The sequence below is a fragment of the Coregonus clupeaformis genome, unplaced genomic scaffold (genome assembly GCF_020615455.1).
Source record: "Coregonus clupeaformis isolate EN_2021a unplaced genomic scaffold, ASM2061545v1 scaf1893, whole genome shotgun sequence".
Taxonomy (NCBI): domain Eukaryota; kingdom Metazoa; phylum Chordata; class Actinopteri; order Salmoniformes; family Salmonidae; genus Coregonus; species Coregonus clupeaformis.
Window position 1 is genome coordinate 1 of NW_025535347.1, and position 13,710 is coordinate 13,710.

At 43.9% G+C, this 13,710-nt stretch overlaps 3 protein-coding genes across 3 annotated transcripts in view; 1 reads left to right on the forward strand and 2 right to left on the reverse strand.

The window, feature by feature from the left end:
* The first annotated feature begins 1,847 nt into the window (after positions 1 to 1,847).
* trim35-12 (tripartite motif containing 35-12) lies at positions 1,848 to 5,652 on the forward strand. Its single transcript, XM_041879325.1, has 6 exons — positions 1,848 to 2,535; positions 3,471 to 3,566; positions 3,982 to 4,212; positions 4,295 to 4,317; positions 4,406 to 4,524; positions 4,747 to 5,652. The coding sequence occupies exons 1-6, from the start codon at positions 2,002 to 2,004 to the stop codon at positions 5,304 to 5,306; spliced, it is 1,563 nt and encodes a 520-aa protein (XP_041735259.1). The 5' UTR covers positions 1,848 to 2,001; the 3' UTR covers positions 5,307 to 5,652.
* Positions 5,653 to 5,764: 112 nt separating this feature from the next.
* Positions 5,765 to 8,324, reverse strand: LOC121568864 (C-factor-like). The gene is made up of 6 exons (XM_041879326.1): positions 7,908 to 8,324; positions 7,439 to 7,495; positions 6,951 to 7,138; positions 6,604 to 6,765; positions 6,203 to 6,313; positions 5,765 to 5,901 (listed from the first exon to the last, which is right to left on the reverse strand). The coding sequence occupies exons 1-6, from the start codon at positions 8,047 to 8,049 to the stop codon at positions 5,788 to 5,790; spliced, it is 774 nt and encodes a 257-aa protein (XP_041735260.1). The 5' UTR covers positions 8,050 to 8,324; the 3' UTR covers positions 5,765 to 5,787.
* Positions 8,325 to 12,408: 4,084 nt separating this feature from the next.
* The window catches only part of LOC121568621 (potassium channel subfamily T member 2-like), a gene marked incomplete at its 5' end in the record, with an annotated part of 48,183 nt that continues 46,881 nt past the window's right edge, over positions 12,409 to 13,710 (reverse strand). The window contains one exon of the mRNA XM_045218902.1: positions 12,409 to 13,642. Within this exon, the coding sequence (XP_045074837.1) occupies positions 13,525 to 13,642 (118 nt within the window). The remainder of the gene's footprint in view (positions 13,643 to 13,710) is intronic.

Genomic DNA, 13,710 nt, shown 5'->3' on the forward strand with positions numbered 1-13,710 from the left:
TGAGTTTGTAAGATAGCCTTAACTTTAGGCTATTTACTGTATTACAAAAATATTATTGAATTGTGTTTGGTTGACAATGCCAGATAGTTTCTTCTGAGCCACTAGCTAATCCTATTCTTTAACTTTTATTTTTGGTTTAGTTGGAGACTTGAATCCAACATATCATTTTGCTAACTTACGGTAGTTAATAGGCTATTTACTGTATTGCAAAAGTGATATTGAATTGTGTTTGGTTGTCAACAAATTCCAGTTTGTATAGAAATGTATAATTGATATGTTAAATTCCCGTCTCCATCTCAACCAAGAATCAAAGTTAAAGAATAGGACTAAATCAAATAAAACTTTATTTAAAGTGCATTTAAAGTTTGATTTGATTTAGTCCAATCCTTTAACTGATCTTTATTGAGATGGAGATGTGAATCCAACATATAAATTATTAATTTGTAGGCAAACTGGAATTAAAGCCAGACTAAGTCAGTGGCACAGAAGATTCAGGTCCTACAAATGTTGATATTTGGTTGTGTTGACAACCAAACACAATTCAATATCCAGTTTATCTACAAATTAATAATTTATATGTTATATTCACGTCTCCATCTCAACCAAAAATCTAAGTTAAAGATAAGGACTAAATCTAATCAAACTTTAAATGCACTTTAAATAAAGTTTGATTTGATTTAGTCCTATCCTTTAACTTAAATTTATGGTTGAGATGGAGACGTGAATCCAACATCTTAATGATTCATTTGAAGATTACATTTGAAATCAACCAAAGCTTGAAATCATATGCCTATATTTGTCTATTTTTAGTTGAACCCTGGTTTGAATTTAAACAAAAGCTAATGCCAAGAGTGTGCAAAGCTGTCATCAAGGCAAAGGGTGGCTATTTGAAGAATCTCAAATATAAAATTTGGTTACTACATGATTCCATATATGTTATTTCATAGTTTTGATGTCTTCACTATTATTCTACAATGTAGAAAATAGTAAAAATAAAGAAAAATCTTTGAATGAATAGGTGTTCTAAAACTTTTGAACATTAGTGTATATTTATAAAAACTATATATATATATTTTAATATATATATAAAATATATGTTTTTTTTAACAATATACAGTATATATATAGATCTTTCACTTTTTTGGACCAATCACAAGTGGGGCACCGCCCCTAACACCCTAATGAATGGGCAGCCACTGCATCTGACTTCAACATATTTTATACAACGCACTGGGCACACACTGGTTGAATCAACGTTGTTTCCATGTAATTTCAATGAAATTACAGTGAACCAACGTGGAATAGATGTTGAATTGACGTCTGTGCCCAGTGGGAAGATTTGTCTATGTTGAAAATGTGTTACAATTATGACATAATCCTGTGGTTGAAATTTCACCCTCTAAACAATAGTTTATGTTGATGACTTTTTTAAATCCAATGTATTCTCCACGTAGATTCCACATCACAATACGCTGACAAATTAGGTTGGAACAAAAGTTGATTCAACCCGTTTGTGCCCAGTCGGAGGCCTCCTAACCCTACTCCCACTGCAGCACCTGTTGCTCCAGGCTTTACCCACATATGACACTCCCACCTCTCATTTCTTTGAAACAGGCAGACTGACTCTGACTGGGAGGTCAGTTGGGCTAGGCATAATAACTAAGGACTAGTTTCTTAGAATCCTGTTGTGGGCAGGTACAGTAGGTAGGACGCCGGGGGAGGTGATTTGACTTTTAAGGACACTTTTCCCTTGGGGGGCGGAGCAGGACCTGTTCTACAAGTCCAGGTGACCTATAGGATGTGATCTCATGTTCCTCATTTACTATGTCCATGTTGTGTGCCCTTAGCTGTCAGTCCAGTGTCTGTTCCTGGATGAGAGATAGAGCTGACAGAGAACTTTCCTCAGGAAAGAGTAGATGCTACAGCACTACTGAAATATATTTCCTCCACTGAAAAGGGAATACACCACAGCAGTCTCTAGCTACGATCCAGGAGCCAGTCATGGCGCAACGCCCACGGGCTTCCTCCCAGCCTGGGAAACCCTCGTTCTTACAGAGCCCCAAGGTGGACATGGCTCTGCGGCCCAGGGCCGTGTCCTCTCACTCGGGCTCCATGCTGGAGGACGAGCTAACCTGCCCCGTGTGCTGCGAGATCTTCCGGGACCCTGTGGTGCTCAAGTGCAGCCACAGCTTCTGCCGGGCCTGCCTGCAGCAGTTCTGGAACCAGAAGAAGGTGAGGCGCGAGTGTCCCGTGTGCCGCATGAAGTGTGCCCTGACGGAGCCCACGGTGAGCCTGGCTCTGAAGAACGTGGCCGATACGTTCTTCAGGGAGCAGAGGAGCCAGGGCGAGGCGGGTGGGTGGCCGGACAGAGGGGGTGTCCCAGTGAAGTCTGAGGCGAAGTGCCCCACACACGGGGAGGTGCTGAAGCTGTTCTGCCAGGACGACGCCGAGGTGCTCTGCTGTGTGTGTCACACGTCTAAGAGGCACCAGGGCCACCATGTGATCCCACTAGAGGAGGGGGCCCAGGAGCTCAAGGTTAGAATGTCTTGTCTCGTATCATTCAGTTTTGGATGGTTGTGTAACCCTCTCTTTTATGTTGTTGCAAATATTGTATTCTGTCAGATAATCTTTTAATTTAAATGTTTTTATTCAGATATACTACTTAATATTGACCATAATCCAGCTTGTTTTAGCAACAGTATAAACTTGAAGCAGTACAGTCAGCAATCAAACATAACTATTGTGAAACATGATTGTCATTGATGTGTCACATTTCACAACAGTGACATTTAGAGAGAGATCCAGAGCCATTGATACTGTATCTGCTAGTTGGCTTTCCAACAAAAAAAACCTACACATTGTAAGGTGATATGTGAATGCTTCCATACACGGTTACACTGTATGCTAGTCACTCACTCGTTACATAAAGTGGATTTTTCGAAATATTCTCTGGTTTTTGGAGTACCACCTGCAACTGCACACAGACGTTAACAAGATAAAAGTTTATTCTGAATCGAGAACTAAGAAAGTATCGCCAAAATATCCTGATTACGGCCGCCTATGCACGACCTCAGATGAGCTTTAGCATGGCTAGCTTTTCTTGAGCTAAGCTTCCAGACACTCTTATACACTATACAGCAGTATCTCTAAAAACATTCTCTCTCTCTCTCTCTCTCTCTCTCTCTCTCTCTCTCTCTCTCTCTCTCTCTCTCTCTCTCTCTCTCTCTCTCTCTGTCTCTCTCTCTCTCTCTTTCTCTCTCTCTCTCTCTCTCTTTCTCTCTCTCTCTGTCTCTCTCTCTCTCTCTCTCTCTCTCTCTCTCTCTCTATTTCTCTCTCTCTCTCTCTATTTCTCTCTCTCTCTCTCTCTCTCTCTCTCTCTCTCTCTCTCTCTCTCTCTCTCTCTCTCTCTCTCTCTCTCTCTCTCTCTCTCTCTCTCTCTCTCTCTCTCTCTCTCTCTCTCTCTCTTTCAGGAAGAAATGAAGAAACAATTGATCCCTCTGAAGAAGAGCCTCCGTGGCCTCTATGAAGCCAAGCAGGAGTGTGATGACACAACTGTGCACATCAAGGTATCAACAAACAGGGCGTCCGAAACTGTGGGACATCAGCAGACCCCAACACAACACTGACTGATGTTTAGCTCACACACTGTTAGTCTGTAAACAGTTGGAGGAATGCCTTTGAAAAACAAACCCTTGAAAATATGGTCTTAACCTCATGTGGACAAAGCAGTAATATGTGTTGTGCCTTGTACTGTGCCTGGTGTTCGCAATTTCCCCTTGAGGGATAATAAAGTTATTTAGAATTTATTGCATTTATCGCACAAATCAGAAATCAGATATATCTAGGTCGTAAGATACTTTGTTCTCAATGGCTTGCCTACCAAAACAACATTTTGACAAATGTCTGCCATTGTGTACCACTGCTATAGAGTTGTATATAAGATTCTATCTCTCCTATGACCCGTTTCTCCTGTTTGTCCAGAGCCAGACCCAGCAGACAGAGAATCACATCAGAGAGGAGTTTGAGCAGCTCAGGCAGTTCCTTCAGAATGAGGAGGAAGCCAGGATAGCTATCCTACAGGAGGAAGAAGAACAGAAGAGACATCTGGTGAGGAAGAAGACAGAGGGCATCACCGCAGACATCCTCACCCTCTCTCATGCCATCATCGCTATTGATAATGAGATAGCCTCTAGTGACGCTCTTTTTCTTCAGGTAAGAAGAATAGGAACTTTTATAAACCAGCAGTATTAACAGTACAAACAGTTACAAAACATTTGTATTTTTCCCATTTCAGAACTACAGAAACACAAAGAAGAGGTAAGTGTTTTGACTTGAGAAGCTAATACCCTTATAATGTAATGTACCAAACTCCAACTAGAACTAACTGGCTGTTATATTGTTGCAGAGCTGTGATACCTCTGAAGGGTCCAGAGGAGATCTCAGGGGCTATGATCAACGTGGCGAAGCATGTCAGCTCCCTCAAGTACAAGGTCTGGGAGAAGATGGTGGTGCTGGTAGAGTACAGTATGTACAGCAAGAGTACAGTAGTCTGTTTATGCTCCAGTCTTTGGCTTGTTGGGTAGCTAGTTAGCTACAACTGCATTAACTAATGTTCTAGTTAACTTCTACTAACTTTGATAGATGTACGATAACTCATTTATTACTAGATACACAACTTGTAAATATGTTATAAAACTGTTTCCTTCGTACACACCCATCAATAAAGCCATTTTCTCCATCTCCCAGCTCCTGTAACTCTGGACCCTAACACGGCCTACTCCTGGCTCTCTCTGAACAAGGACCTGACCAGTGTGACCAATAGCGGTCATGTGCAGGTGCTCCCAGACAACCCAGAGCGTTTTGACCACTTTGTGTTCGTCCTGGGCTCTGAGGGCTTCACCACCGGCCGCCACGCCTGGGAGGTAGAGGTGGGGGACAAGGACGACTGGATGCTGGGTGTGGTCAAGGAGTCCATCAACAGGAAGGGCCGGATCTCAGGCTGCCCTGAGGGCGGCTTGTGGATGATCTCCCACTGCGAGGGTGAGTACATGGCCATGACCCGGCCACGCACCCCTCTAAAACTGACAGGGGAGCTGAAGAGGGTCAGGGTGCAGCTGGACTACGACTCTGGGGAGGTGACCTTCTCCAACCCTGTTAACATGACGTCCATCTACACCTTCAATGATTTGTTCACTGAGAGGATGTTCCCCTTCTTCTGCCCTGGGGCCAACATCAATGGCAACAACCCTGGCCCGCTGAAGATCTGCCCGGTCAAAGTGGCTGTGTGGAACAGCGCCACCTGGTGATGAGGAGGGGTTCTGACAGTACCATTCAAAGAGAGTGCTAGCTGTACATCCAAGGCACATATCCAGCCACAAGACACATAGGTAATGGCATAGTGAAATGTTTGGCACGGTGTGTGTGAAAAACAATTTGTAAGATCTTTTAGAGATTGTTTTGATTGCCTTTTGACTTTATCGATAGAAGAAATCATATACTGTTTATTATCAAAAGACTCCATTTGACATTGGCTTGTTTTGCCATATTATGGTATGTGTAGTAAAAAGCATGTGTGATTGATGAATGAAGATATACGATTTGATACAATGAATATTACAATTCCTGTATATAAAAGCCCCAAAATGTTTAAAAATGTTCCATTTAATAGATTTTTGGGGGATACCACTTGATTGTATTCGTGTATTTGATGCATATTTATAGAAGGTTTATAGAAAGATTATAAAAGATTGTTCAGAGTTCTCCAGTGTTCAGTACAGTCCAGTGAGTTTACCAAGGCAAGACTTTGCCCTCATAGTCCAGGAAGGCCCCAGACTGTTTCTCAGTGAGGGAGTCCATCATGCGCAGCAGTCCTTCCACACTCTCTGGAGCATCGATTGCCCCCTGGTGGTCATAGTAAACACATACATGGTCAGCCTCTGTGGCAATAGTGGTTCCTAGACTTTATTGTGCCATGAGTAATCAACGCCTTTCAAATTTTGTCTTGACCCCTCCAGATAATCAAAACAGTACATCAGACCAAATCCCAGTCTTAGGCTTATGCCACGACCCAGTATTGGGTCCTGACTCCTGTTCCTGATGGACCATTTGGACAACACGGCTCTAAGGTGCTTAAACATTGTTCATTACATCCTTTCCATACCCCTGAGGTCAATGCGGTCAATAGAACCACCCTGCCAGTCACCTCTTCTCCACCCATGTCTGTGCGGACCCAGGCCGGGTGCAGGACTGCAAACAGGATCTCATCCTTCCTGAACTCCTCTGTAGCGCAGAGCGTCAGCATGTTCAGACCAGCCTGAGAGGAGGAGAGGAGGAGCAGGAAGAGAGAGACGGGAGGGAGGGTGTTAAAGAGGAGAGGATACAGGACAATAGACTGGATGTAGAACCATGACTATGGAATGAATGGAAAGGTATCAAACTCATCAAACGCATGACATGTATTCAATTCCAGCCATTACAATGAGCCCGTCCTCCGATTTAAATTGACACAAGCCTCCACTGACATGGCTGGGCTAACCCGACAGGGAATATAATGTGATGGGAGAGGATGTGTTATAATAGGCAGGGTAACAGAGGTCTGTTTACTCTGCTGATGCGATAGGAGATGGCTGGGAAGAAAGGATACAGCTCTTTGACGGTTGCCATGGAGGCCACCGTGCTGGAACTGCTGACCACAGCTGCCTTACTGCAGGACATCCCTGGTTTCCCATTGGCTGTGGCTGCTGCATGCAGATAGGGCAGAAACTCCTAATGATGACCACAGGGGCAGAGAGGGAGACAGGGAAAACAAAAATGATGAATAATTATTCAGTATTCTGCACCTTTTGTTTGCAGACCTTAGGAAAAACAAATACATTTTGAGTGTCCTCCTCTAAAAATATCCTCCTCTAAAATGTATGTGTGTGTGTGTTTCTCTGGCTCTCTGCTCTCACCTTAGTGACGTTCATGGGGCCCATGATGTTGGTGTTGAATGCGGCCTGCATGTCCTGGGTACTTGTGGTCTGCATGTTGCCGTGAGACAGCCCCCCCGCGTTGTTTACGAGCAGGTTGAGCCCAGCCTTCCCCACCAGACTGCCCACCTGCTTGGCTGACTCCTTAATGCTGCAGTGGTCTGTGGCGTCTGACAGACACAGAGGAGAAACAGTCAGTCAACCGCTAGACTAAACCCTGATCTGTTTGTGCTGTCTTGTCACCCCTAACAGTAATTGTCCTAAAAGCACAAACAGTTCTGGGGCTAGTCAACCCCAGTATCCAGTCAAACATCCCAGATGGCCAGCTCAGAGTAACCTGGCACTCTGCCATGTGATTCATACAGTACAGGAAATACAAGTGCATGCTGACAACAGTGCCATTAATAGGCTCAATAATCCTAGTGCTAGAGCTTGAAGAAACAAAATAATGGAACAGAGCGAGTACTCACCAAGACGGATGACAGTGATGACGTTGGGGTGCTTCTTTGCCAGGTCTCGCAGACCATTAAACACAAAGGACACATTATTGGTTAGACACAGTAAACATATGATAATGCTCTTACAGACACTTCCAGGAAGGCTCTAGTTTTTCTTATTCAGTGGAGTTTGCCCTCGAGCAGAGCCATGTACTTAGAGTTGGGCCATTTAGTTTTCTGCATTATGATGCATTTACATGACACTCCTACAACATTCTATGGCAGCCATGTGAGCGCCCCATTAACATTATATGGGGAATAAATAAGGCTATGTAACTGAATGTCTAGAATTAGAACAAAATACAACATTCTAAAAGTTGGCCCAACTCTCTACATACATGGCTCTGCCCTCAAGGACATAGTTTCCTTAAGAACAAGATGGAATAAGGAACACTCCAATCTCCTCTCTCCAGCAGTAGCAGCAGCAGCTTTGCTCTCACATCAGCTCTGGGCCCGTCTGGGTCTCGGCAGCAGGCAAATAACTGGTGGACCGGCCGGGGAGACCCCACCATCTGTTTAACCATCTCCAGACCCAGGCCTCGGTTGGCCCCCGTGATCAGGACACTGCATGCTTTAGCCGCCATTTCTTCTCGTTTCAGTCTCTCTGCCTCAACCTGGAGTGTGTGACTGTTCAGGGCTCTCCTTCTCACCGCATTAACAACGTTAATTACTTCCACTGAGTGGTTATTCCTTAGCCTCGTCACGCCCAGTCCACATTAGATTTTGTATAGGAGGTAGTATGCTGAGTCATGCATGTGTGTGTGTGTCATGGGCAGAAGGGGGTTGTGTATGGGAAATGAAGGACTTTAATAACCTACCTGACGGTTGCAAATGAAAGAGAACCCACTGAATCAACATTCTTTCCAGAGTTGCAAAGAAAAAGCCATATCTCAGACTGGCCAATAAAAAGAAAAGATTAAGATGGGCAGTCTGAGATATGGCTTTTTCTTTGCAACTCTGCCTAGAAGGTCAGCATGCCGGAGTCGCCTCTTCACTGTTGACGTTGAGACTGGTGTTTTGCGGGTACTATTTAATGAAGCTGCCAGTTGAGGACCTGGGAGGCACCTGTTTCTCAAACTAGTCACTCTAATGTATTTGTCCTCTTGCTCAGTTGTGCACCGGGGCCTCCCACTCCTCTTTCTATTCTGGTTAGAGCCAGTTTGCGCTGTTCTGTGAAGGGAGTAGTACACAGCGTTGTACGAGATCTTCAGTTTCTTGGCAATTTCTCGCATGGAATAGCCTTCATTTCTCAGAACAAGAATAGACTGACGAGTTTCAGAAGAAAGTTACTTGTTTCTGGCCATTTTGAGCCTGTAATCGAACCCACAATTGCTGATGCTCCAGATACTCAACTAGTCTCAAGAAGGCCAGTTTTATTGCTTCTTTAATCAGCACAACAGTTTTCAGCTGTGCTAACATAATTGCAAAAGGGTTTTCTAATGATCAATTAGCCTTTTAAAATGATAAACTTGGATTAGCAAACACAACGTGCCATTGGAACAAAGGACTGATGGTTGCTGATAATGGGCCTCTGTACGCCTATGTAGATATTCCATTAAAAATCTGCTGTTTCCAGCTTCAATAGCCATTTCCAACATTAAAAATGTCTACACTGTATTTCTGATCAATTCTATGTTATTTTAATGGAAAAGAAAATAGCTTTTCTTTCGAAAACAAGGACATTTCTAAGTGACCCCAAACCTTTGAACAGTAGAGTGTATATATATACACTGCTCAAAAAAATTAAGGGAACACTTAAACAACACATCCTAGATCTGAATGAATTAAATAATCTTATTAAATACTTTTTTCTTTACATAGTTGAATGTGCTGACAACAAAATCACACAAAAATTATCAATGGAAATCAAATTTATCAACCCATGGAGGTCTGGATTTGGAGCCACCCTCAAAATTAAAGTGGAAAACCACACTACAGGCTGATCTAACTTTGATGTAATGTCCTTAAAACAAGTCAAAATGAGGCTCAGTAGTGTGTGTGGCCTCCACGTGCCTGTATGACCTCCCTACAACGCCTGGGCATGCTCCTAATGAGGTGGCGGATGGTCTCTTGAGGGATCTCCTCCCAGACCTGGACTAAAGCATCCGCCAACTCCTGGACAGTCTGTGGTGCAACGTGGCGTTGATGGATGGAGCGAGACATGATGTCCCAGATGTGCTCAATTGGATTCAGGTCTGGGGAATGGGCGGGCCAGTCCATAGCATCAATGCCTTCCTCTTGCAGGAACTGCTGACACACTCCAGCCACATGAGGTCTAGCATTGTCTTGCGTTAGGAGGAACCCAGGGCCAACCGCACCAGCATATGGTCTCACAAGGGGTCTGAGGATCTAATCTCGGTACCTAATGGCAGTCAGGCTACCTCTGGTGAGCACATGGAGGGCTGTGCGGCCCCCCAAAGAAATGCCACCCCACACCATGACTGACCCACCGCCAAACCGGTCATGCTGGAGGATGTTGCAGGCAGCAGAACGTTCTCCACGGCGTCTCCAGACTCTGTCACGTCTGTCACATGTGCTCAGTGTGAACCTGCTTTCATCTGTGAAGAGCACAGGGCGCCAGTGGCGAATTTGCCAATCTTGGTGTTCTCTGGCAAATGCCAAACGTCCTGCACGGTGTTGGGCTGTAAGCACAACCCCCACCTGTGGACGTCAGGCCCTCATAACACCCTCATGGAGTCTGTTTCTGACCGTTTGAGCAGACACATGCACATTTGTGGCCTGCTGGAGGTCATTTTGCAGGGCTCTGGCAGTGCTCCTCCTGCTCCTCCTTGCACAAAGGCGGAGGTAGCGGTCCTGCTGCTGGGTTGTTGCCCTCCTACGGCCTCCTCCACGTCTCCTGATGTACTGGCCTGTCTCCTGGTAGCGCCTCCATGCTCTGGACACTACGCTGACAGACACAGCAAACCTTCTTGCCACAGCTCGCATTGATGTGCCATCCTGGATGAGCTGCACTACCTGAGCCACTTGTGTGGGTTGTAGACTCCGTCTCATGCTACCACTAGAGTGAAAGCACCACCAGCATTCAAAAGTGACCAAAACATCAGCCAGGAAGCATAGGAACTGAGAAGTGGTCTGTGGTCACCACCTGCAGAACCACTTCTTTATTGGGGGTGTCTTGCTAATTGCCTATAATTTCCACCTGTTGTCTATTCCATTTGCACAACAGCATGTGACATTTATTGTCAATCAGTGTTGGTTCCTAAGTGGACAGTTTGATTTCACAGAAGTGTGATTGACTTTGAGTTACATTGTGTTGTTTAAGTGTTCCCTTTATTTTTTTGAGCAGTGTATATTCTTATATTTATATTCTGTATGTTTATAAAACACATAGGGCTGTATTCAATCTGTATCGCTGAAGTTCAGCGTTACAGCGCGGTTGAAATGTAAAGGCAATGTTCCCACGTTATCGGAGACTGCATTCAAGGTAAATGCTGCATACAGTATGTCGGCTCAATCGGAAATGACCTTTACATTTCTATCGCGCAATCTGTAACATTTCAGCGATACAGATTGAATAGCACCCATAGACATAGTTAATATGAGTCATGATAGTGTGTTCATCGTGACCTGGCCTTTTATGGACCAGACACCACTCCCAGGTTATCATAGTAAACTAGAACTGAAACTAATTATGAAAAAATGATTTAGTCAACTGAAATAAAATAATTAACAAACCCGTTTGAAAAACTAAAACTATACTGAAACTATTATCTTTGACTCCAAAACTACAATAATAAAAAGCATCATGAATTATGTTCAGTGTTAGGTGTTTATTCTCTAGATTTTGGGGTTTCCAAGCTTCTGTATCTGGCAGGTCACATTGAGATTGACTTCATCATTTAAAGGTAGACTCAGCGAGATGACGTTGCCACAAGCAGCACAGCAGATATTGAGATGAGCGTGATGCAAGACTTTGCTCTCACACGGTGACACAGAATATCTGCGCATGTGCACGGGTGTGCTTCACGTTGCTACAATGTGGTAACTATGGGACCAAAACAGTGGAGAAGTTTAGCCTAGTGCTTCAACGCTCCTGGTTGTTGAGGAAATTGACCCACCACTACTGTTTACTAGGTGCATCTACGTCATCTCCCTGAGTCTACCTTTAAACCTAACCTAACCTATGACCTGACCCATCACATTATGCATTACTGCCCCACAGTGGCAAGAAGTGACATCCCCAAAAACACAAAAACTATACAACACATAAATGGCTACTAGCCTTCCACACATAGGTTACTGTCTGTCCCTAACACTAAAACTTAAACTAAATAATTAAAAAACTAACTAGATTTTAAAAACTAAATAAAAACTATCTGAAACTAAACTAAAAATATGAAAACACAAAACTCTAATAACCTTGCACCACTCACATGCGCACACACAAAGGTGCACATTTGCATGCACACACAGCCACAGTCACGCGCTCTCTCTCTCTCACACACACACACACACAGAGAGGGTCTAATAACCTTGCACCACTCACAGGCGCACACGTACACATGCGCGCGCGCACACACATGACGGGGGGGGTCTACCGTGAGGGCATACAATTGAGGTACATTTTAATAAATGGTTCAGCAGTGCAGGTGTGGAAATGGCTACATGATAATGCATGAGAGACCATTTACAGCCTTTATGATGGATTACACTATAACACTTTGTGCTAAGGCAGAAATATGAAATATGAGTCTGGACAATAGAGGGCTGTGTGAGTTGAATTAACCAGGTGAAAGGCACACTGTGTCAGACCATTAGGTGATTAATATGGATAGGCAAACACCTCTATTGATATGCATAACCTTCAGAGCAGACTGGCTCCAATATAAACATATGATCACAGCAAGCGATAACTGGGGGAACAAGGTACACTGGCACAGAATAGCTTTGAAAATTCATTGGAAATCAAACTGAGCCATTGAAAGAGTAGATGTATAGCGACTTTAATATATACATATTTCCATATCTGTTGAAACGGCACTGAATGAGGGTACTGTAGTGCAGGGATGCTGAGCAGCATTCTCACCACACGGTGGCGCCACCATCTCTACTAAACCTCTGTGGGGTTTTAGACAAAGATTCACAAGGCTTTCAAGTCCTTGGTCTCCACATGCATGACTCTCCAACATGCATGACAATAATAGAACAGCGAGCTGGTTGAGGAGATGTGGGGAAGTGTAAACGCTAACTAACTAACTAACTAACTAACTAACTAACTAACTAACTAACTAATAGAGACAGAAAGGCTGGCCTTGGCTACTTAGAATTCTCCATAAAGATACATTAATCAGTAAACTAATATTAGCTTTGTTCAAGGGATACTCATCGACTGGGTCACTCCTTCAAGGCTTATCCCTTTCTTTCTGAAGACAGTAAATGGTGTTATAGATTATCCAGCATTAGTGCATGCCTGCTAGCTCTCTAATTGTGCCAATTGACAGGTGATCCACTGCTCTTTGGCTTCCTCTGCTGCTGGTGAACTAAAAGATTAACGTGGGAACTGACTGAGAGTTAAAGTAACAGTTCGATCAGATAAAAAGGTACAAAAAATATTTATGAAACCACAGATCAGCATACTGTTGGCTCGGCTGCAATCACCTCGAATGACCTCAAGTGTGACTCGACACACACAACCACATAGAGACAGAAAAATAACAGTCATTTGGAAATGTGTTCCTCCTGTCCAGTTAGAAATTGGCAGTGTCTGGCTCATAACATACATACAGTACATGCACATACATAAATACAAATACAAGTTCATTAAATGCACTTCTGTGTCCTCAGCTCTCCACTTCAAAAATGAAACGGGGCATAAATAAAACGAATCAGCTTGTAGAAAAGGTCCATGCATCTGAGAGTCTTCGGGAATAAACAATTAAGTGATAGCTGTGACTGTATGTTCAGAGTAGATGTATCCTTCCATATAGTATCTCTCTCTCTCTCTCTCTCTCTCTCTCTCTCTCTCTCTCTCTCTCTCTCTCTCTCTCTCTCTCGTCACTCCCCCCTCCCACTATGCTGCTGAGTTCCGTTGTCTACGCTCACAAATGGGTGCTGTTCTGTGTGTCGAACCTTTGGCTCTCGGAGCGGCTGTTGCTAGTCTTCCTACCGCCCCCCTGGTTAGGCAACAGAGACAGAGGGTCTGGCCTGATCAGGTACCTGGACATGGGACACACACCAAGACAGATGAATAATACATTTAAGAAATGCTTATACATTCTTATATT

Excerpts from the sequence above, each read along its gene's own strand:
- LOC121568864 (XM_041879326.1), bottom strand. The coding sequence starts at position 8,049 with ATGGCGGCTAAAGCATGCAGTGTCCTGATCACGGGGGCCAACCGAGGC. Across the intron at positions 7,496-7,907 it reads CCCAGACGGGCCCAGAGCTG|ATGGTCTGCGAGACCTGGCA; the intron begins ATGTGAGAGCAA and ends CCTTTGTGTTTA. Across the intron at positions 7,139-7,438 it reads CATCACTGTCATCCGTCTTG|ACGCCACAGACCACTGCAGC; the intron begins GTGAGTACTCGC and ends TGTGTCTGTCAG.
- trim35-12 (XM_041879325.1), top strand. The coding sequence starts at position 2,002 with ATGGCGCAACGCCCACGGGCTTCCTCCCAGCCTGGGAAACCCTCGTTC. Across the intron at positions 2,536-3,470 it reads AGGGGGCCCAGGAGCTCAAG|GAAGAAATGAAGAAACAATT; the intron begins GTTAGAATGTCT and ends TCTCTCTTTCAG. Across the intron at positions 4,318-4,405 it reads TACAGAAACACAAAGAAGAG|AGCTGTGATACCTCTGAAGG; the intron begins GTAAGTGTTTTG and ends ATATTGTTGCAG.